This window comes from Falco biarmicus, chromosome 7, assembly GCF_023638135.1.
Source record: "Falco biarmicus isolate bFalBia1 chromosome 7, bFalBia1.pri, whole genome shotgun sequence".
Taxonomy (NCBI): Eukaryota; Metazoa; Chordata; class Aves; order Falconiformes; family Falconidae; genus Falco; species Falco biarmicus.
In genome coordinates, this window is record NC_079294.1 from 11,966,707 (window position 1) to 11,988,799 (window position 22,093).

General features: G+C 41.3%; 1 protein-coding gene across 1 annotated transcript in view; it reads left to right on the forward strand.

The window, feature by feature from the left end:
- The window catches only part of BAZ1A (bromodomain adjacent to zinc finger domain 1A), a 65,155-nt gene extending 47,840 nt beyond the window's left edge, over positions 1-17,315 (forward strand). Inside the window, exons 21-27 of the mRNA XM_056345504.1 lie at positions 2,146-2,294; positions 10,118-10,365; positions 10,486-10,712; positions 11,835-12,307; positions 13,425-13,570; positions 15,690-15,777; positions 16,324-17,315. Of these exons, the coding sequence (XP_056201479.1) occupies positions 2,146-2,294; positions 10,118-10,365; positions 10,486-10,712; positions 11,835-12,307; positions 13,425-13,570; positions 15,690-15,777; positions 16,324-16,514 (1,522 nt within the window). The 3' untranslated portion in view covers positions 16,515-17,315. The remainder of the gene's footprint in view (positions 1-2,145; positions 2,295-10,117; positions 10,366-10,485; positions 10,713-11,834; positions 12,308-13,424; positions 13,571-15,689; positions 15,778-16,323) is intronic.
- Positions 17,316-22,093: the final 4,778 nt, after the last annotated feature.

The window sequence follows — 22,093 nt, forward strand, 5'->3', positions numbered from 1 at the left end:
TTCAAAATTTTTTTTACTGTCAAATTCTTTGCAATAGTATTTAAGATCTGAGTTATAAAAAGTGAGATTTTTGCATTGGTTTATATTTTCTAAACTATTCTATTACCATACAAGACTTAAGACACCAATTTTTACAACTACTACTGTTCAGATAATGTTCACTTTGAGCAGTGTAGTTAATTATCAAATAAGGAATATGTGAATGCATTTTAAAATCATTTAAAACTCTGAGAAAAGTTAATCTGGCAATTTCTGTTTTGTTTTCCAGAAGGGCAAAAAAAAAAATCCAAAACCAAAACACTCCACAAAACACATGTTGTGGAAAGAGTAGGAGTGCTTAAAAGGGAAAATGGTAATAGTAACAAATTGCTGGTTGAACTGGCCAGTGTGCCTCTTTATGAGTCACAGTAAGAACCATCAGTGCAACAGGCTGTGGTCTGGATTAACCTTTAGCAGTGCAGCAAAACACAGATATAATTTTGTAACTTTATGAAATCCTTCTGTAAAGCAAGCTGTGATGTCGTAGAAGAGAGGAAATGTCAAATCATATGCTGTTGCAGCTTTAATTGTTGGGTTTGGGATTTTTTTAAAACAAATGTTTGCACAGATGTGGGATTCTGCAGGATATCAGTGTTTGTTCTAAGTCAGACTAGAAACGGAAGATTTCTAATAAGTAATTCTCAGAAGTTACGTTCTTTTCAGTGTATATAAAGACTTACCTTTAATAAATATTATATGTCTTCATAGGATGTGAATGTTGAAATATCACAGGAAAAAAATTTTATTTTAGTTTGCTGAATTAGTATTTTCATGTAAGACTGCTTTTTGGATCAGAGTTACTTAGTTGTGTGCAAAATGGATAAGGTCGTCCTTCTTTATGTTAATGACACAATTTAGAGACATTTGCTCTCTGAAAACCACAACATAGAAATATTCTGCTGTTTTAATTAAGCTAAAATTTATCTGTCTCCAGTTACCTTGGGCACTTGCTCCGTTGCCAGCTCTTAGTTCAACGGCAGAAGCTTGTTGCTTCATTATTATTTTTTTCCATTTGATACTGACTCCATCACAGTTTCTGAATAAAGTCTACTCTAATAAAGTCTTGCATATTAAAACAGACTATGGGATTCTGAAATCATGTGACAGATTGCTTTTGATGCTGGGCTTTTTATCCACCTCAGAGCGAGTGACATCTCATTAAGACCTTGGAGTCTGACTAGTGAAATGTAAATAACTATGCAGCTTTTTTCTGTTTGCTTTCAGGCTCTCAAAATGTGTGTGACTGCAAAATGTAATGAACACCTTTTAAGTGTGGAAAAAAAAGAACAGGGACAACCAAAAGCATTGCTCATTCACCAGAATAAAGCAGAATCCAGACAGTCTTAATTAGTTTTTTTGTACATATATATATATATATATATGTATACTCCAAGTAGAAATTGAATTTTATTTTCATTAGTGTGAGTTGCTTTCCTACACTATACTTAATGTTTGTGGTTCAGGAAGATGCACTGCACTGAAATGATTACTTAGTCTTCGGTCAAAGGCAGCTGTTTTATTGGAAACCTACCCTTCTCCGCCCGCCCCCCTTTCACAGGAAGAGTTAGTATTTTAGAAAAACCCTTCAAGGATGAGAACATACAAGTTAACAATTCTTGATTTAACATTAAAAAATTATTTTCTGGTTTTATTTCATTTATTTTCTTCTAAAAAATCTTATTAAATATGGAGATAGTTGTAGTTGAACTTCTGCAGATGGAAGTATCCTAAAAGGCTACACCACCACTGGAAGCGTTCTCACTGAAGAGTTATTGGGACTATACTTTTCACAGAAATCTCTTCATAAACTTGCTGACAGGTGTTCCATCAAATCTTCTGGAAATCTTAATAATTGCATTGAAATTTGTCATCCACACTTCTTGAAGTTTAGATAACTGTGTTACCTAAAGATGATTTATCTAGATTAAGAAGAACTGGGATAACTAATCACACCTGTGCAGTATTTGTTCATGTCCATAGTCCATGCATATAAATAAAGTGAAAATAAAAAGATACTGTGGATGCAGACCTGTACAAATATCTATGGTGTTAAATTCTAAGTATGTTTTAAAAAAATAAGAATAATTTAATACATTTCTATTCCAGACTTGTTGGGTTAAAAACTGAAGCTCCAAGTGCTGCATCAACGAGTACAAGTACTCCTCAGCCAGTCAATAATGTGGTCCACTACTTGGCATCCGCACTGCTTCAAATAGAGCAAGGAATTGAGCGCAGGTTTCTCAAAGCACCTCTTGGTAAGCTTTCAGAATTGAAACTGTATGTCTCTTAATTTTGTGTAAGATTTTTGTAACAGACAAACACACACACCCCCCAGAAAACCCTTACCCCAAACCCACTTGCTTCTTTTGTAAGGCTGGGTGGTTTTAGGGGGATGTGTTGAGGAAAAGGACAAATAACTAACCTCTTGCTATGTACCACTGTAAAATTAAAAAAAAATTAGATAGTCAGTTCACAAGGCCATGGATCATGAGGAAATACTAATATTTTTTTTCTTATTCTGCATGCCCTCAATTGCATGTGTTAATTAGGTAACAGCATATTTAACTCTTAAATACATGCCTATTTAACCTGGATCATTGCAGTGCTCTTGTTTATGTGGCCCTACTAAGCACAGGGAGACAGGTTGTACTCTTAGGCAGAAATGAGTGAGCTTTCTGGGGAAATAACTCTGTAATTCAGCATTACTGTTGAGGCCAAGATATCATGCAACTATACAATAAGTTTTTTCTGCTTGTTTAAGTTGTAAAAATGTATCCTCTTTTTTATACTGTTCCTGTGAAAGCAATATAGGCCTGATTGATGCGGATCACCTTGTTCGCAAATAACAATATTTACAGTAAAGTACAGTAAAGATTTACGTTGGAAATTTTCAGATCCTCGGGTTTTGCGTTTATGCTGTAAAACTTGGAAACAAAAGGTTACAAGAAAAATCTATACCAAAGCACGGTTATAGCTTGACTTTATCACATGTTTCTTCCTTGAATTCCTCTGACATGCTCCAAGGGTGAGAGGGGATCCAGAGTGCATTAAGTCTCACCTTGTTTTCTAGTGCTCCCTCAGATGTGGATTCCTTAGGATCCTTTTGCAATTCAAAACTGGCATTTTGTCTTGGGAGAACTGGGTGAAGGTGGTTCCTCCTTCCCTAGGCAGTTGTCTCGGCAGCTTGTCTCAGCCAAGCTTCCCTTCTGGGTGCTGCACTGAGGGCAAACCATGCTCAGCCAGACTGCTTTACTTCTCACCCGCAGGAGTGCAGCGTGGCTTACCAGCGCAGCACGTGCTGGGGTCCTCCAGAGCATGAACTGCTATGCTATACGTCCTATTCAGTCCATATGCTTCACTGATAATGACTGCATACGAAATCCTTAGGCTCTGGCAGATTTTACTCAGTAGTTTAATATGGAAGTACAGGGTTTGGTGTATTAACACTAGATGTTAGTGCCCCATGGCACAGTCAGACTAAAACTGTTTCTGCATTTTGGCTGCTCCTGCGTGAAGTCTGGTGGCTGGATATCAGTTGCCACTGAAGATGAGTTTGAACTAGATTTTTGCCAGACTGACACGCAGGCACGGGTTCCCTTCCGCAATCGTTGTCAGTGCAATGACCTCTGGAAGAGGGAAGTGCAGCAAATGATTGAGATGAAAGGGGAGAACACAGGAGTAGCTTAAACTGCAGCTGTTTAAAAGCTTTACTCGGCTAAGTGTCTGATCAACAAAAGCATGTCTGCCTTTTCCACACCAAGCTTGTAATGGCTTATTTCTTGCTATATGGCTAGATTTACAACATGTGCATGGGACTAGCATTTGTCATATTTACTCTGCATGTGCAGGCTGTAAATACGTTGTGCAGTATAGGCCTTGGTTTCCAAATTTTCTCTGAGAGTATTTTGGCAAGAGCATCTCGCTGACAGCTGTGAGTTTACCATGGTGTGCCCATGTGCCCCTAAGGGTAAAAACATGCCTATTAGTAGGTTATGGCCATAGATCGGGTACCCTGACTGAAGTGAAAAGGACTAAAAGAAGAAAAGTATCCCTGAAGTACTGGAAAGAAAGTTTTTTAGCAATCCTCCTGTGTCTTTTTCCAGTGGTCCCAACTTTGCCGTAATCTAAGGATGGTTCGTGTTTTTCACTGATCTTTTGAATGATGGTGGAGTTTCTTGTTTGTTTTTAACTTGGGAATCCTGTTTTCCTTCAGATACTTTTTGTCACACAGCCTAAGCATATAGGGAAAGCAAAGTGATTCGCATGTCTTAAATTGCTTATGTTTGTTTACCATGCTGTGCCTGTGTGTATCTTCTGCTCTGAAAAATGGTACTGCTGTAAGATTAATGTACAGAATAACCTGCATAGCTGAGGGAGTAGGAAGGATCCCAGGTGTCTCCGCTCTGGCTTAAAGCCCTAACCATTAAGCAACAGTGTCAGGTTCCCTCTTCCTTGCTTTACCTTTGGTGCCAAGTGTCTCGTGTTTTCAGTTGCGTAATGGGCTGCTTTTAGCAGGAGACAAGTCTGAATGAAGGCAAGGTTTTAGTTTTGTCACTAGAGAGCTCTTGGAGAAGCCACAACTTTGAGTGGCTGCGTAGTAAAGAAAGCTTAAAACACATGCCTATTCACTGATGATTTTCTGACCAGTAGGCAATTAATTATATGAAAGGTGCTCCAACTTTGCACCTTCCGATCATGTCCAGAAGTTCCTACTGCAAAGTGTCAAGGAAACCTGTGTATTTGAGAGGCATCTGGCAAACTCAAGCAGTTGAGAGGTCAAGCAGCAATTCTGGACGCAGCCCTTTCTGCATATAACTCTTCAGTGTTTCAGAAATGTTTAAGAAAACAGAGTGTAAAGTTTGCATAATCTTATATTCAGCATAAGCTCCCAGTCGGAAACTTGGGGATGCCTTTGCATACTATCGCACACAGCAAGTTCTGTTTCTTAGTTTGCAACCTGCATAGATACAACAGGCAAAGTTCTTTCCTTAGCTTGACAAGGAGGTGTTAGTAATGTTAATAAACCTTTTTAATAAAAAGTGGACACTGCTTCTTTCTTGGAGACTGCCTTGCATACGGAACTGATGTCCTCTTGGACTGACCCCTCTAGGAAGTGGTCTACAGTACTCTGATGATAGAAATTAGCTTTTGGGTTGTAACTACTGGGCTTTGGTTTGTGGGTTTTTTGTTTGCCTGTTCTTTTATAGATCATTGTATCTGTACACTCGGTTTTTTTCTAGCAGGAGTTTTTTTAATAGCTGCTCCAACTTTTTCATAGAACCATTCCCTAGACAAAATGCCTGCAATCTATTTCCAGTGTTAAACCTGAAAAACCCAACTTTTTAGGCTGATTTATTTACCACTGAAGTAAAAACACTGAAAGTTGAGCAAGTGCTTGGAATTCTGTTTTGGTAGCAGTACAGGGGAACGCTTTCAGTAAAAAAAGAGTACCCCTGCATTTCTGCTTTAAACCAAACTGAACGTGCTTTGTCATTATTTCAGTTGCTGCCTCCACTAGAGAGAGGTGTTTTTTCCCTCTCCTCTGCCCCCTCCCTGTGCTCCATTCCTATTATGGAATGGAGCCATACTTAACAATTTTTAGTTTTCACTCTATTTACAGCTTCTAGTGCTAAAGACAGCGCTGTGAAATTCACTGTAGTCACTGGCAAGTTTATCCCGGTGGCCTCCAGGGTGCAGAGCAGACAAAGGGGACCCAGCACAGCAATAAAAAGACCAGCTGCTCCTCTGCTCTGTTTTTGTTCCAGGGCTCTATCAGGCTGCCAAGAGCTTTGCTGGTGATTCTGATAAGTTTAGAGTTGAAGTGCATACCAAATATTCAAGTGGAAGAGCAAGAAAGGACTGACACAGAAGATAGCAATGCAAAAGATCTAGAAACCCCAGAAACAGCACCCTCTGCCTTGCAGAGTTGCTAGATGGTTGCTGATCTTCTGTGGTCTGGTGATTAAATGTAACATGACTTGAATTGTATGCACTTCTTAATTATTATTTGTTGTTAGAAATCCTTCCATTATACTCTAGTTATGAAAATTTGTTTTTTCTTTTTTCAGTCCACAGTCCAGTCCAAGGTAATATTTAGAGAGCATCACAAAAAGAGGGGGTGCAGCTTGCAGTACACATTTTTCCTGCAAAAATTCTGAGTTAAGATGTCAAAAAGCTTCACACACACACACACACCGTGTTTTTTTAAATAGCTGTTTGATGGAAACTCTGAAGTGCTGCTTCTCAAATATGAGTAATATGTTTGAGGGGAAAGAAATGCAAGCAATTTTTATTTTTTTTTTAATTTTTCTTCTTTTTGGTATAATTTACTTTTCCTTAAGTTTCAAAACACTTTGCAAATGAGAAGTAGGTCTCATCATTCCTATTTCGTAGATGTCAAAACTGAGGTATAAAATGAAGTGATTTGGTTGCCCTGGAGTTCAGTGAAGCAGCCACAAAACCCTTGCCTCCTGCACTGGTGCAGGACTTTTAAGTATCCTTCAGATTTCCATACGAAAGGTTAGCTTCTAATTCCTGGGAGCACCTTTGTGACTAATACAGGGAACCATTTACCTCCTTTTTAACTTGTGCAAAAAATCCAGCCTTTTCACGCCTTTTTGTTTGTCTTTATTCTATTCCTTTCTTTCTAGATTTTTATTATTTTTGTTTCTTTTGCTCCCAAAGTTATTTCCTTCTCTACTTAAAATTGTCCTCCTCATAATAGCAGTGAACATCTTCTAGCAGTGGACTGGGATAGCATTAGTATATATGCATGCTTTGTTCTTGTGCTTTTGTTAACTTCCCTGTGGAGTTTCATGAGCAGAGGCAGGAAAGGTGGAAGTGGGCTGTTTTTTTGAGGAAGAATTTTTTACTCTTCAGAGAAGTCAGTCAAAGAAGCTGCCCTGCATTTTGAGCAGATGAGGTTTACTATGGCTTTTGCTTCCTGGGAGAGTAATTTCATCATTTTAATACAAAAGAACACTCCTACACAAAAATATCTTTAGTATGTAGTTTCACATCAACAGAGGAGCTAGTTCTCTTGGTCCTTGAGAACCGTGCCCATAAACCAGCTGTATTTCTGAGATGTGAGGAGGTTTGCAGTAGCATAGACCAGACAAGTTGTTTGAGAGAGAAACCCGCGGTCAGCAAGCTGCTCCTATAGCCATTTGTACCAGAGGTGGGTGGAAAGGTAAGGGAGGGTTAGGGTTAAGAGCTTTCAGTTTAAGCTACCTGTTTGCAGCGGGAGTCAAAGCAAATCCTGTAATGTGCAATTCCTCAGTGCGTACTATTTTCTTCCCCTTCCCTACCTATATTTTCCACATGCATATGTTGGGGAACTGCTGTTCTAGTTACATTTTTAGACTACACAAGTATGGACTATAAAAATTAATTAAAAAATAATCCACCACGCTTCAAAAAGGTATTTGAAATAACTTTGAGTTTAATGTTAGGCAATGCAGAAAATAATAAAAGGAACCACTGGGTGGATAAAAAGAGGAAGAGTGGAAGGCAGGACTAGGCAGGAGGTAGTAAATTTTAAATGTTACTTATATTGCGAAGAATTAGGAAGTATTGAATATTTCATAAGGTTTTTTTTGGTTGGTTGGTTTGGATTTGGTTTTTTTGCTTTAATAATTTTCTAGCCAGTTCCTTACGTTGAAAGAATTGCAATATTGAAGCTAAAGGTTTAAACATGGGTAGCAAAAACAAATGCAGCTCAAAGATGTAACAAAAAAAATATTTTTTTTGTTTGGTAAGCTTTCTGCAACCAGAGATAGAACTGTATTTTCTTTTTATCACTTTGGGACAGAAATCTGCAAGTTCACATAATCCTCCCTGCCTCCCTCCCTCCTTTTAATGCCCCTGGGTTTTTTTGAGACTTTGCAGCATTGTGCAACTGCATATCCTTTCTAGAAATACTAAAATGGAAAACCCTTCCCTGAACTCAATTAGCTATTGATAGATGAGTGCATAGATCTGTCAAACAACTTCATTTGCATTGTAGCAAGGCTTGGAGGGCTTAGCTGACAGAGGGGTATCCCACTGCGCAATGTAGAGCTGCTCAGACACAAAGGAAGAGGCCGTTTCTCTTTCCAAGTTAACAATATAAATGAGAAAGATGACGGAAGAAAAAAGTAGTGTTCTTACTTTACAAATTGGGATCTGAAACAGCAGGTGTCATTTAGCGCGTTTCTTTCAGCAGCAGGATGTGCTGAAGCAGGTCGTGGTCAGTAATTTCTATCTCTATATTGCAACTGCAGTTCTGCAGCGCAAATGTTTGTTGTGTTGTGTGATGAACTATATTGGTGAACCAATCCAGGCTAAAAATAACCACCAAAAAAAAGCAATAATGCTCAAGCTGCCACTGGGAGCAAAATAAATGCTTGCCAAACTATATATATGCTTAAGATAAAGCATCTTTGCCAGAATTATAGTAGAAATCTGCAGCAGAACTGAAGTGAGTCTCACGTTAGGTTAGTGTCCTGACAAATGGTTTTAACTTTTCTTACTGAATGTTAACAAATACATTTAGAGATATACTGCAGTACTGTGAAAAGACCCTTGTTCACTATCCTTGGTAAGACTGAATTTGAGACAGGAAACCTAAGGACAAAGTAAGGAAATTTTAGGAAATTCAGATTTGTATTTGCAGTTCAGGAGTGGCTGTGTTTTATTTATGAAGGTGTTGCCTGTTTATCCTCTGCCTTCTCCCATCCCCTCTCTTACGCTGCTTGCTGCTAATGCAAATGTATGCAAGATTAGGCAAATTCTGGCAGCCAGCTGATGAGAAGGCACGAAGGCCTTGCCCAGGAGAGCAATTGGTCTCATTTTTGTTCTTTTATATTGTTTGTTACTAGGTATTTTCTCTTCCTATTGCTCAAGAAAAATGATTTGACAGGCAGGTGGACCATAGGCCATTCCTGTGCCCACTGTGACTACTGCAGCAGGCAAGGTGGCATTTTATACCAGAGTGCATCATTAATCAGCTAGAGATTACACAGTAATAACTGGACTGTCCCTTTTAGAAGGGAAATCTGTGGACGTTTCCTTAATCAAAAGTACTACTATAATGTCTCTTCCTCTCCTCCAACCTTGTTTCAGAATGCAAGAAATAGCTTTCAACAGTCGTAAAGAAATTCCCTTTCTGCTCAGCAGCAGCAGCGCAGGGTATCATTTATACCTCCTTGTTTCTCCAGCTCCTCAAACAGCCCGTTTGCTTCTGTAATTCCCAGCTGCTCATTCCCGTTCGGTACCACCCCCCTCGCTATTCTGCATCTATATTTGCGCGGCTGCTTTGGTGGCCTGGATTGCAAACCAAACATGTTTGAAAATACAACATAATTTCTCACCCCTGCCCCTGCCATTTATTTCTAACTAAATTAGGATCTCAGGTCTTACTTGGTATGCTATGTTGCTTATAAAATATCATGAAAATAGTTATATTTCAACCAGACCAGTCATCTGCTCTGGTTAACCACCCGGACGTGCAGGTTCTTGTGAAGGCAGAGTGCAGGGCAGGAAAAAAAGGCACTGAGGTGCGGGAAGAGGGCCAAAAGATTGTCTGCTAGGCTACACCGGGGCAAGTGCAGGTGAGAAGAGCCCTTTTAAGTTGTTTTGCCAGCAAGTCTCTGCCTAATGCCAGGTGCTTTCTTTAAATGTAAATAGTTTGAGATTTCAAAATGTACATACAAGGGAAAGTAAATTTGGAGTGTGATATTTCTATTTTTTTATCTTAAGTAATCTCCATTTATACCCTATAAATTGAATCAAATCGTTAGGTTTCCAGGTTGACATCTCGGTGAGACTTTTGTCTTACTCGTGTCCTGTGTATGTGCAAGTTCTAAGTTGAATTGTTATTGAAGAGTAAAATCCTACAGCTTCAGCAGCTTGGAAACTGAGGAGGAAATACTCAAGTGTTGAAGAGATAAGACAAAGGTTACAATATTATCTCAGTTTATTACTGCTATCTGTTTGAAAGTCAAGAGCCTTACCTCATACTCTAGAATAACCTGGATGTTTGAAAAAGAAGCTTGATTATTTTTTTTTTTTTTTTTTTAATCCCCTTCTTTAATGGAAGATGCCAGTGATGGTGGACGGTCCTATAAAACAGTTTTGGATCGCTGGAGAGAGTCACTTCTTTCTTCTACCAGCCTGTCCCAAGTCTTCCTTCATCTGTCTACGTTGGATCGAAGTGTCATCTGGTCAAAGTCCATCCTCAATGCTCGCTGTAAAGTTTGTCGAAAGAAAGGCGATGCAGAAAGCATGGTGCTGTGTGATGGCTGCGATCGAGGCTATCATACTTACTGTATCCGGCCCAAGCTGAAGGTACCTGAGGAAGAAAGTGCTTCCTTTTCACACCAAACTTGAGTAGTTCTTATGACTTAATTGCATATTGCTAATGCTTGCTTTGTGGTTGTGGTTTTTTTTTCTTTTTTCTGTTCCTAGGTCATTCCTGAGGGAGACTGGTTTTGTCCAGAGTGCCGACCAAAACAGCGCTCTAGACGCCTCTCCTCCAGACAGAGACCTTCTGTGGAAAGTGATGAAGACACTGCTGAACATCTGGGAGAGGGGGAAGGAGAGGCAAACTATGATGAAATGGGACAAAGTGAGGAAGAGCATTATGAAGAAGAGCAAGATGACGAGGATGAATTTCAAGAGGAAGAAGAAATAAGGTAAATAAGCATCTGTTAAAGATGCTTCCTACTGAAATACCATCTTGATATTATGTACAGTCATTGTTTGCATAATCTTGAAAATCTAGTCTGAAGATGCTTATTTTAAAAATTGGCAGCTTGTTATGAATTTGGCTCTTGCTAATGGGCTTAATACTAACAAAAGTTAGGGCCATGGAACTGAGACTCACTTTTCAGGATGGAAATTCCAGCCTTGGATGTATGGGTGAGAGATGGCCATCAGAATTGCCGTTCTGTACAGCTAGTGTTTAAATAAAACTCTCTCCACACTAAAAATTTTCTGGAGAAAACCTGGAGTTGGTTTTGGCCAGTTCTGGATTTTGGAGGACTAGCTGCATACAGTAGACACTGGAACATTAGGGAAGACAAGGTCATCCATCAGAGCCTACGTGGCTTGGGAGGGCTTGAGGACTTTGCAGTAACTGTTTAAAACAAAACAAAACAGACACGCTGAGAAACCCCCTGCCCAAACCCCAACTACTAAATAATCCAATGTGATAATTTCAGTAAAGTGGTGAATTTGATACACATGCCAGGAGCATAAAAGTTGAAGGAAACGTTCCTAATCTCAGAGTATTTTTCTTCCTTTTGGTACCATCTTTTGAATCGACTGAAGCAAGATTATGTGCAGCTCTGACCATTGGGGCTCAGTAGTTAGAGAGAACTCACGTCTCCTTGAGAAGTAAATTTATCTCTGGGATCTTCCTGCTCTCCTATAACGGAAGGACAGTCTTGAGCATTAGTTATAAACAATGACTAGAGCATAACTTCTATAATTAATGTTTTAGAACTGCAGTTTACTTATGTAGCTTATAATACTGTTCAAAAATGCAGTTAATGCATTTGTATTGCACAAGCTGCAAGGGGGAATCGGAATTTTGAGCATTTCTTTTAATGTATTTGCTCCACATAATATTTGATTAAGAGACTTCAGAGCAATCTTTAAGATAACGGTAATTGGATGGCTGCATCAGCTTGAAAGCCAGCTGCTTACCAGCCCAACCCAACGGTTGCGTTTTTAAATGCTGAATTAGAAAACTGAGGGGAAAAGATAGGAGTGGAATTTTGGGATAAATAAACATAATCGTTCACTTTTTATAGCCCATCAAAGCAAGGAAGACCCCAGGTCAAGTTTCCATTAAAAATGAGAGCAGCCAAACTCAACAATCCATTCTCAAGCCAGAACAGCCAGCGTCAGGCAAGATACGCTTCTCGGAGTCAGCAAAACGCGTCTAAGCAAACTGAATCTTCATCTAAGGTTACCAGAAGGGGTTTAAGAAAGGTAAAATCAGCCCCTCCATCAGTGACAAAGCCTTCTTTAAGACTTAACAGCCGGACCACTCGTCAGAGCCAAAGTTCATTACAAGCAGATGTATTTGTGGAATTGCTCAGTCCTCGAAGACGACGAAGAGGAAGAAAGAGTGTTGATAACACACTGGAAAACAGCCCTTCCAATTCGCTTGGATTTAGAATTGTTGATACCACAGACTCGGGTGAACGGCTTAGGAAGTACCCTAAGCTTGCTCTTCCTGTTACTGAGCCCAAGAGAAGAGGCAGGAAACGACAATCCACAGGTCAGAGAAATACATGTGTTTGTCCAGGATGAAAACCGTGTTCTGTTTCTTGCTAAAGTATTTGTGTGGTAGAGCAGGGAGACTAGAAGTGAATGGTTGAAGGCATTTTTACTGCTTCCAGCAAGACAGTTCCCTTCTTTTGCGGTGATAGAAGTGAACCTTAAATATAAAAATAAAAAAATTGTCACCTAAAGAACAAATACTGAATTTGCTGAGGAGATTTAGCCTATCCATATTTGAAGTTTCATATTCACACAAATTATGGAGCAATTGCTAGTAAGTGGATAGAGAATGTGAAAGTGATAATTATGCCTTAACCCATACAAAGGCAGATGTTTACTTATAGCTTTTATGGGTTTGTTTTACTGAAGAGTTAAACAGTGAGGAACACAGAAGTAGACAAGGTAGTGAAATTCGGAATATACACGTACAACAAGAAATTACTACCAGAAGAAAAACGTCATTTATCTGGTACAGGGCTAACTGTGTCCTTGCCAGTTAAGTTAATACCAAGTATGTGATGGTAGGGAAATACTTGGAAAGCTACAATAACCTTTGAAAAACATAAAGGACCCAGTGTGAGACTGAAGAATGTAAAAGAGCTCGCACTCCAGCGTGGCAGCCTTGCATTCTGCACCATTTCTGTCCTTCACCGTTGGGAGTTTCTGGGCTTATCCTCTAACCACCCTGCTGACTACTCTTGAAAGCAGATAAAACCACTGTGAATAGAGGTTTTGTGGAAGTAAAAGTTATGAGCAGGCAGCTTATTCTGGTTTTCTCTAATAGAGCTTTTCTTTTAAGTGTTTAACAAATTGTTTAAAAATTGAAATCGGTGAAAAAATCCTTTCCAAAATTAATGCAATGAAGGAGAATGGAGGAGGAACTCAGCTAAGTCCTGGTACTTAGTATTTTGTGTGGCAAGAGAGACATTTAGTGGTTAATAACAAGGCTGTAGAATAGTCAATACCCGAAGCCAAAGTACATGAGTTGTGCCCTGAAACTGCAATTTTAGTATACAAGAATAATGGTGGTTTGTTTTTTTAATTTTTTTTAATTTTACTTGTCAGGTTTTTATTTTTATCTGGTGGGGTGTTGGGTTTTGGTTTTTTTCTTCCAGAATCATCTCCTCAAACCTCATTGAACAGGAGAAGTTCAGGACGTCAAGGGGGAGTCCATGAACTCTCAGCTTTCGAACAACTCGTAGTGGAACTGGTGCGACATGATGACAGCTGGCCTTTCATGAAACTGGTTTCCAAAATCCAGGTAACTGATGAACTGTAGAGGGAATGATAATTGTTGAGAATCCTGTTTGCTGCCAGTAAAACTTGGGATTTTATAGCCTTGCCCAGACAGGGCAATACAGCTAAGCAGTGGGATTTGGGAGAACTCTTGCATTTCAGCTCAGTATTTGGTGCCAGAAATAACTTTACAATTGACGTGTTATTGGGAAAAATGTTTCCCATCAGACATTTAAAAATGTGAAATGCTTTGATCTGGGGACACACATACACACATGCAAATAGAGCACAACTGCTAAAGGTAAGCTTGTGGTTATTACTTAATTCGTTGAATTAATCTTCAATTTATGCAAAGGTATTTTGAGAACAGACCTGCAATAAAACAACAAGGCAGGAACAACTTGCCTCTGTTAATTATAATGCAGTAAAAAAATGGTTTCTTAGCTTAGCTTTTTCGCTCTTGTTTAGATTTTAAAGTACTTGATGGTAAAGTACATACCCAAAGTGCGTGCTGCTTTAGAGGTTTGTATTACAGTAAAAGCTCCCAAAGCACACCTGCTTTTCTGCAGGCTGCACCGGCTCGTCAGTTGTAAGGCTCTGTTGGAACTGTCCTGCTCTAACAAGGTGCCTGTCCTCTCCAAGCCCTCGGGAGCAACCCTGCACAGACGTTCTTGCAGGATCCAGAGCTCGGTTTATTTTAATTTCTGTTAAAATTAACAGTGATAGCTGTTAAGTGAAGACTTGAAACTGTGAAACCAGTCAAAGGTAGCTGGAAGGATTAATGTATTGGGACAGTAAGAATGATGTACAAAAGTGAACGAAAGATGTAAGCACAGAGGAAGAGAGGAATTTTAAATGGAAAAATAGACTAGTGTCTGCCTACTAGAGTAGAGGACTTAGACTGGAAAGCGCAGGAATCTGGTGAATGCAAGGAAGGATCGAGAATTCAACTTAATTTTGATTCTGGAAAGAACCTGCTAGAATTCAGTGCATTCCAGTTTGTCTGAATCAATCACTGAGGGATTGTCTCTATAGTTTGGAAAGAAAAATCCATACCTGAATGACCTAAATTTTCTTCACCATGATAGAAATTTTGATTTAAACTTTTTGCTGCCTTTAAGACAATGTAAAGAATTCGCTGAATGACCAGTGCCTAGCAGGCCAGAAAGAGAAAATTACCTTCCTTTTTAGTACGTAAATAAACAGCACTCCTAAATGGGAAGGAATGAAAAAACTTGTCAATCGAATTCTATTTCTCTACTAATTCTTTCTCTAGGTTTATTTGCAGGTTGCAATTGATACAGTGAAGTTACAGGCCATAACCAAGAACCTGGTTTTAAAACATAAATAATGTTGCATGTGGGTATCTTTTAGTGTTAAAAGAAAAAAAAAAGTACACATTTGGATCAGATATCTTCTTCTTTCACCTCCCTGCCCAGCTTTGTGAATGACACAGTCACCCTGAGTTGGTCCTTACCTGGAATTCAGAATGTGTGATTCAGATGATCAGTGCTTTTAAGGGTTAGGCAGTCCTTTTCCTCCCCTCGCTTGAATCGCATAAACACCGGTTTGAGGAGCTGTTCATCTCTGCTGCTTGCGTACTGTGTCCTGCTTGCTGCAGAAAGGTTTGCTACCTTCTCTTCAGCACAACTAAATGGAACCTCAGGATTTCATTTCTCTTGCAAGATGGAGAATAGTAGTGAAATAAAAATAGTGATTGCTCATGATTAACAAGCTTTTAATATTGTAATATGTTGCAGGAAAATAAAAGGTTTTACAATCTGGGAAATAATTTTTGTGCTTGACAGATGGGAACAGCTGGAACGCTGTAATGCTAATCGCTCATGCAATTTTCTTACAGTTGTTCACAGGGTATTTAGGATTAGATTTATTCATTGAGTTGCTGACTAATGTTTGTTGTGGTCTGCTGCTTTAATTATATAAAAAATGGAAAAGCAGTACCTGAAAACTAATACTCAGTTCAGGAACTGGAGAAGGCTGCTTGAGATGAGACTCCTCTGTTTATTTTAAAACAAAGCCAAAATGCTTTCTGCTAATACACGATTTGCTTAATTTTTTTACACAGGTGGAATTTTAAGCTTCCATTTGTTTGTCTATGAATCCTCTTTTTTTTTTTTTTAAAGGTACCAGACTACTATGATATCATCAAAAAACCTATTGCCTTAAATATAATCCGTGAAAAAGTGAATAAATGTGAATATAAGTTAGCATGTAAGTATTACTTATTGAAAGAGGTAATGAACTCTGTTCTCTCTCTTTAAAACAAATTCTTGTCCTAAAATAGAGCTGTGCTAGAGGATTAGAAAGTTGAAATTGTTTGGTTTGGGTTTTGTGGTGTTGGTTGTTTTGTTTTGTTTTTAAAGAGCATTTACTGATATTTTTGTAGTAAGATTTGTTGAACACGGCTCTTCTATTACCAAAATACATCCTGTACAGATAGATAAGACATAAGCAGCTGAGAAACTGCTGGTAATTTCTCAAGCCTTTGATGTCAGTGAGTGACACCAGTGAAACATTTAGAAAAGCACTGTTGTTACTGCTTGATTTGTATTTCCTTTATTAATAATCAGAAATTTAAGAATGTTTACATGGCACTTCATTACTATGATGATAGAAACCTGACACATATGTAAAGACACTTTTGTGTTGCAACGCTGTGTAGGATCACTGTGCTCATTCAGTGGTGTCATACTGTTTAGCATACTGCTCTCTGCCTTGAGACATGCTGAACCAATTTATTTACTTCTTATTTCCTAGCGGAATTCATTGAAGATGTTGAGCTGATGTTTTCGAACTGCTTCGAATACAACCCTCGCAACACCAGCGAAGCAAAAGCTGGAACTAGACTTCAAGCTTTCTTCCACATTCAGGCTCAAAAGCTTGGACTTCCAATCACATCTGGTAATGTGGACCATGCCGCTCCCGTGGCAAGGAAGTCACGAATCTAACCTCTGCCTTCCAAAGGATTTTTGAGGGAATTTATGTTCATTAAAATGAAATGTTAAATCACGCAGTTGTCATACCTGTATAAAGCAATAACAACTGTTTAACCACCTTGAAGTGTGGCCTGCACTATATTCTCAATGTAATATTAAGCACTCAGGAGAACGTAGGAAAGATTACCTTTGCTACAGTTTTATTCAGTGTCTAATAATTTTGATAGATGTACTGGATACAGTACTGGTTTACAGAGGTTTTGTACATTTTTAATACATTCATGTGTCCAAATATCTTCCAGAAGTACATTGTTTTTTCCTGCACAAAATGACCTTGTTTCATCCTCTAGATTTTGTAGGAGCTGTGGTATTGAGGGCTTTATCAACTCAGATAAAATCTTCTGCTGTAGCACAGTTGGAGAAACTGTGTGTATGTTTAAAACTTGTTTGAGCATATCTTCTCAACACTACACATGAATGAGTACACCTGCATATCTTTAAGTACTGTACCAGTGCTGGCTGGAGGTATTCAGTCTGAGTTTATTAAGTAGATATTTATTTAGCATTCAAAGTAATTTGTGAATTTGTTTTGTATTTATAAAATTTGTACTTGGGGATTAAAAAAAAGAGTCCCATAACTTTTTTAATTTTTTTCCGGGTTTTTATTCCCCTCTAACTTGATGATCAATCAATAAATACCTTCCCATGTCCCTGGCAGTTCTTCTAGCAATGAGTAAATTTACAGGACTGTACTATAAGTTTCTACGTACAACTTTGGAAGTGTACAAATAAAATGACACATTTTTCAAAGTATTTTGAGCTTCTGGCATTTCCTTTTGAGTTATACTGCCACACGGTCATCCCCAGTAACTTACTGGGACACGTTGCTGGAGAGAACATGGCAGAACTGGGTTTCGATGCGAGTACCCCAACCAGTGTTTTCAGCAGTGGCAGCCACTGTGATGCTTGGTCTCTGGGTGATGCAAATGTTACTGGTGTGTAAGGAGTAACGTCAGTAGTATGTGTATAAGTTGTATGGTTCTCTAATTAGGATCTTTATTCTAACAGCGTAAAACCTCATAGCTGTTCAGCTGAGCAGCAGCTTCTTTCAGCTGTCCTTACTGTTCCTGATGGTACAGCCCTCGACTTGGTTCGAGTCAATAGCTTTACAACCCTTTTAAAACCAGTTGTGCCCACCTGGAGGTACGCCATACTCTGAGGAAACAGCATGGAGCAGAAGTTGAGGTGGGAGTGAAGAGGGTAGGAAAAACTGAAACACGAGGCTTGCTGCTGCAGCAGCTCCTCTCCCGGTGTTTGTGCTGGCTGATCTTGTACACAAAGTCCTGTGCGTGCTGCAGACCTGAACAACTCCTTGCTCTGTAGTGGTGGGGTTTCTCTGCTGCTGTGGTGCTCACCTTGCCTTAGAGGTGGCAGGAAGGGGTATTCCCTTGAGCCTGGGGAACGGCTGGTGGTAGATGGGAGGCTGATCAGTTTGAAGTGTTGGATTTGGGGCTTTTTTCTTTAAAAAAAACCAACAGCAACAGCCTGAGAGTGAGAGCAGTGGTGGAAATTGTTCAGAAATGTCTTAGTACTTCAGAGTTCCTATGTGAGCTTTTCCTTGTTCAGAGTTGACGTCTCTCTCCTGCCCAGATCAGACTCATTTCTTATTCCCACCACAATGAATGCTAAATTCCGTAAGGAATGCGAGCAGCAGCAGAGTTACTTGCAGGGTGAAGTTTGTGCTTGATATCCCTGCATCTGTCTGGTCCCAGGAGGATGTGAACATCCTGACTAGCAGGTTGCACAAACAGTTGTGCAAGTTCTCATTCACACGAATAGTCCCCATTGACTTAAATGTGAATACTTCCTTTTTTTTTTGGGGGGTGCGGGGGGTACAGTGAGCTGAACAAGTCCATCTGTGGCCAATGCAATCTACATTGCTACTGTCCCCAACCTACTGCCAGCTGCTCATTCCTGTGGCTCTTTCTCCAAGGTTATTTCCTTCAGTACCTTCCCCTCAGCAGCACAGCCTTGGGAGTGTGGGTAGAGCGGGTGGGAATGGTTTAACCCAAATCCCTGCTGGTGATGGTGCTGTTTGTGTGCTCGTGCTGTGAGCGAGGTTATCGGTTTCACCAAGTTTGCAAGCCTAAGGCCGGCCTTCAATACGTGGCAGGTGAAATACTGAAGAGTGCCCACTGCTTTGAGCAGGTTTGTGCTTAATTGTGCTTAAAATACCCACATACGCTGCTTGTGCAGTGCAGGTCTGACCGGCGCTGGCCTTCGCGGCGCTTGGAGGGCACGGACCAGGGGCTCCAGCCTGGCGGCAGGCTCCCCAGTTGATGCTTTCATTGCAGCTTTTCCAAACTTCAGCTATGCTTTTTCCGAGTCGTGTCAAGATGTTTTTTCATGGCTGTTCATTTCCCTTACGCATACCCCTTTGGGAAAAGGGCAATCGCTTCATACCTCCCTCCTGGTCCTAAGGGCTGAGCTACATTCATGCTCCTTGTCCACCTTTCCACCCGTGCCTTGCCGTGACCGGCCATCCCATGTGCTGTTACCACGCAGGGATGGGCAGTATCTGCTGGGGGCTCCAAGCCAAAGTTCCCCAAAGGTGCAGAAGTGGATAAGGGCAACGGCTCCCTCTCGGATTCAGCAGCCCTGGCTAATCAGGCCGTACCAGCCGCTTCGGGCAAACGGGCGGTAGGCTTCCCCGAGCTCAGAGGCCGGCGTCTGTCCTCCAAGCAGCACAGTCCTTCCCGTTTTGGTAGCTCCAATATGTCTTAGCCCTGGCAGGTATCCTGAGACTGCTGTTTTTCCTGTTGTGCCAATTCTGCCCCTTTTGTTCATGCCAGGGCTGGGAACTACTGAGGAACCCCCCGCGGCAGTTGCTACTGATGCCTGTTGTACATAACGCTCTCATAATCGTGAGGCCGGTTTCTTTGGAGGACATTGGCTCCACCTCAAAGAGTCTCTTCCAGGAAATCTCGGTGTTTCCTCAAAGACAACTCGCTCACCTCCTGGCCACCACCGGCTGCCACAGAAGCAGAATGGAAATCCCTGTGGTGGCTGCTGTTAGTGGAAGCTGCTCTCCCTGCCCGAGCAGGACGAGGCCAGAAGGAGAAGGCCTCTTCAAATGCTGGGTGTAGCCTTGTGTGGTGGTTGCAGTCGAGCCAGTGCTGGTGGCTCGTGCTTGGGTGTCAGCTAGCGGCACCAATGTAGGAAAGCTGTTGTGCCGGGTCCCTCCAGCTGTATTAGGAGGCAGGTGACCACCTTGACTGCCATACCTGGTGTCAGGCTCACCTGCTGGGAGTTTTAACTTCTGGAAACCTTGAATGATGCCGGAAAGCTTGAGTTGCTTTGGGCTGGCATGTGACATGTTGATCCAGCACCCTTCTTTGTGAAGGGTTTGGGCCAGGGCCACCACCCTGCAACCAGTGTTGGATGGCTCTTCTGCGGAGGGTGAGGTTTTAGGTATTGTAGGAGAAATCACATAAATGTTAGTATTAACGGTAAAGGCAGATGACCTTAGCATAATCTTAGCAAATATGGGCATTAGAAACCAGCAAGAAGCAGCTGAAAACCAGCTTGAACGTCCACGTACAATTATAGGGAGGCAGAGACTGGTGGACCCTGAGCAGCCCAACTTGCTGCAGTCACCAGCTGCCCCACAAACAGCCACCCCTGAACTATCGTGGGCCAAAATGGGGGTTCTGCTATGGGCACGCACAGGGAGCAGATCCCTGGGGACACCAGAGTCCTGCCCAACATCATGTTGCTGCTGGACTGGTAATCTAGTACTTTAGGATTGAGGAGATTACGTGTGTGGTTTATGATTTTTGAATCAGTGATGTAACCACTGAATTAACCCTTACCCTGCAACGACCTTGATCATCTAAGTTTTATCTGTTTATATTGAAATAAATAACACCAAACACTGGTCACGTTGTCTGGTGTTGATCACTCTCATAACTGATTAAAACTATTCCAGGCAATGCTTCCCTGAGGCTACCAAGGGCTATTTCTACCCTACGAGTCTTCTCACTCCAAAAATATTGCCAGTGCCCAGCTGACCGCAGGTCGTTTTCTGTACGGTGCTTGGCTCGCCTGCCGTCCCGCGGGAGATCCCCCCCGCACTGAACTGGCGCCGTGCCCCCCGCAGCGGGGCTTGCTGGGCTGGTTCTGCAGAGGTGCTCACTGTACCCTACCCGGCGGCTTTAAGGGGAAATGCTGAGATTTCTCAGCCTACTGCCATCAGACCAAGTGATGCCTTCTGCCTCCCGCCCTTCATCAGCAACCTTAATCCGGTGCTTCCTTAAGCAGCTCTCTATTAAAACTTTGCCTTGAAGCACTTGATTGTGTGTATGTCCAGTGTCACGCCTGTATAACGACCCCTCCTGGAGAATCTCCAGTTACCACTGATAAGTAAGTTTCCCATTTTGGGGTGCTTAGGTTTGAACATTAATTAACACGGATTAAGTCCAATGCAAAAGGTAAACGACAGGTAGTAAAGCCATCACCTTGCTCCCCATCTGTTTCCAAATCAGGATGCTGAAGTGGCACCACCCCTGACACGTGCCTGTGTTTGTGTACGTATGTGTGTGTACTTGCGCAAAGGTTTGGATCTTCACCTGCTGTAAGCCACCGACTATTAAAATACTGGTTATCATTCACGAATGTTTTACTTCTGTGTCTTTACAAGGTTCATCTCCAGTACCTGGGAATGTGCTGGTAAGACTCGTTTACTCAGACCAGGAGTGGTGCTGGCAGTGAAGCCCAGCCTCCTCCTGCCTCCCCCGCACCCGCCAGCCTGAGCTTCACTCACAACATGCAGCTGGGTCTGTCGTTCAACTTGGTTTTATTTTTTAAGTAATCAGACAAATCTGGTCTGCTGTTGAGAAGCACTCTGCCCTTGGCCACGCACCCGCAGCTGCCCTCTGGCAGACGGATACTTTTCCAAACCAATGCTTTTTAGTATTTGGAGTGCATTAAATGCTAAGCATCAATATGAACTACACCTGAAATGTCTTCAGTGGCAGAAGGGCACAAGCTGCGTATGTTTTCCAAAAAGTGCACTGAGGCCAACTTTGGGTTTGTTTCTCTACCGTAATATATCCATTTCCTGGGTTGGTAGCGCTGCTTTTCTGGAAAATCGCTGAAGTTAATTTTAAATATATATTTTTTTAGGTGCAACTCCATGATTGAAATTTTTTAAGTACGAAAGAAGGAAAAAAAAAAGATGTTTTCTGGGCCTCCAAACAGAGGCGTGTATCAGCTGTTGCTTCGCGAGGGGCTGCGGGGTGTGAGGTGCTGGACCCCACTGAGCTCCTTCGCCCATGGCCGCAGCGGGAGAAGGCAGCCGCCATCTGCGCGCTGCTCCCCACCGCACGCGGCACATCCAGCTGTTCAGGTCACTCGCTTTTGATGATAGAAATGTTTGATAGGGCCAAGTTTCCTACAAGGATGTTCCACGCCAGCATGCTCTCCGGAGCGCTGGCTGCTGCCCACAGGAGATCAGCTTTCACTTATTCTTCTCGGCAGTCCTTTGCCTTGCCTTTCCTCGGTGTGTGTCGAAGAACCACAAAAGAAAGGGG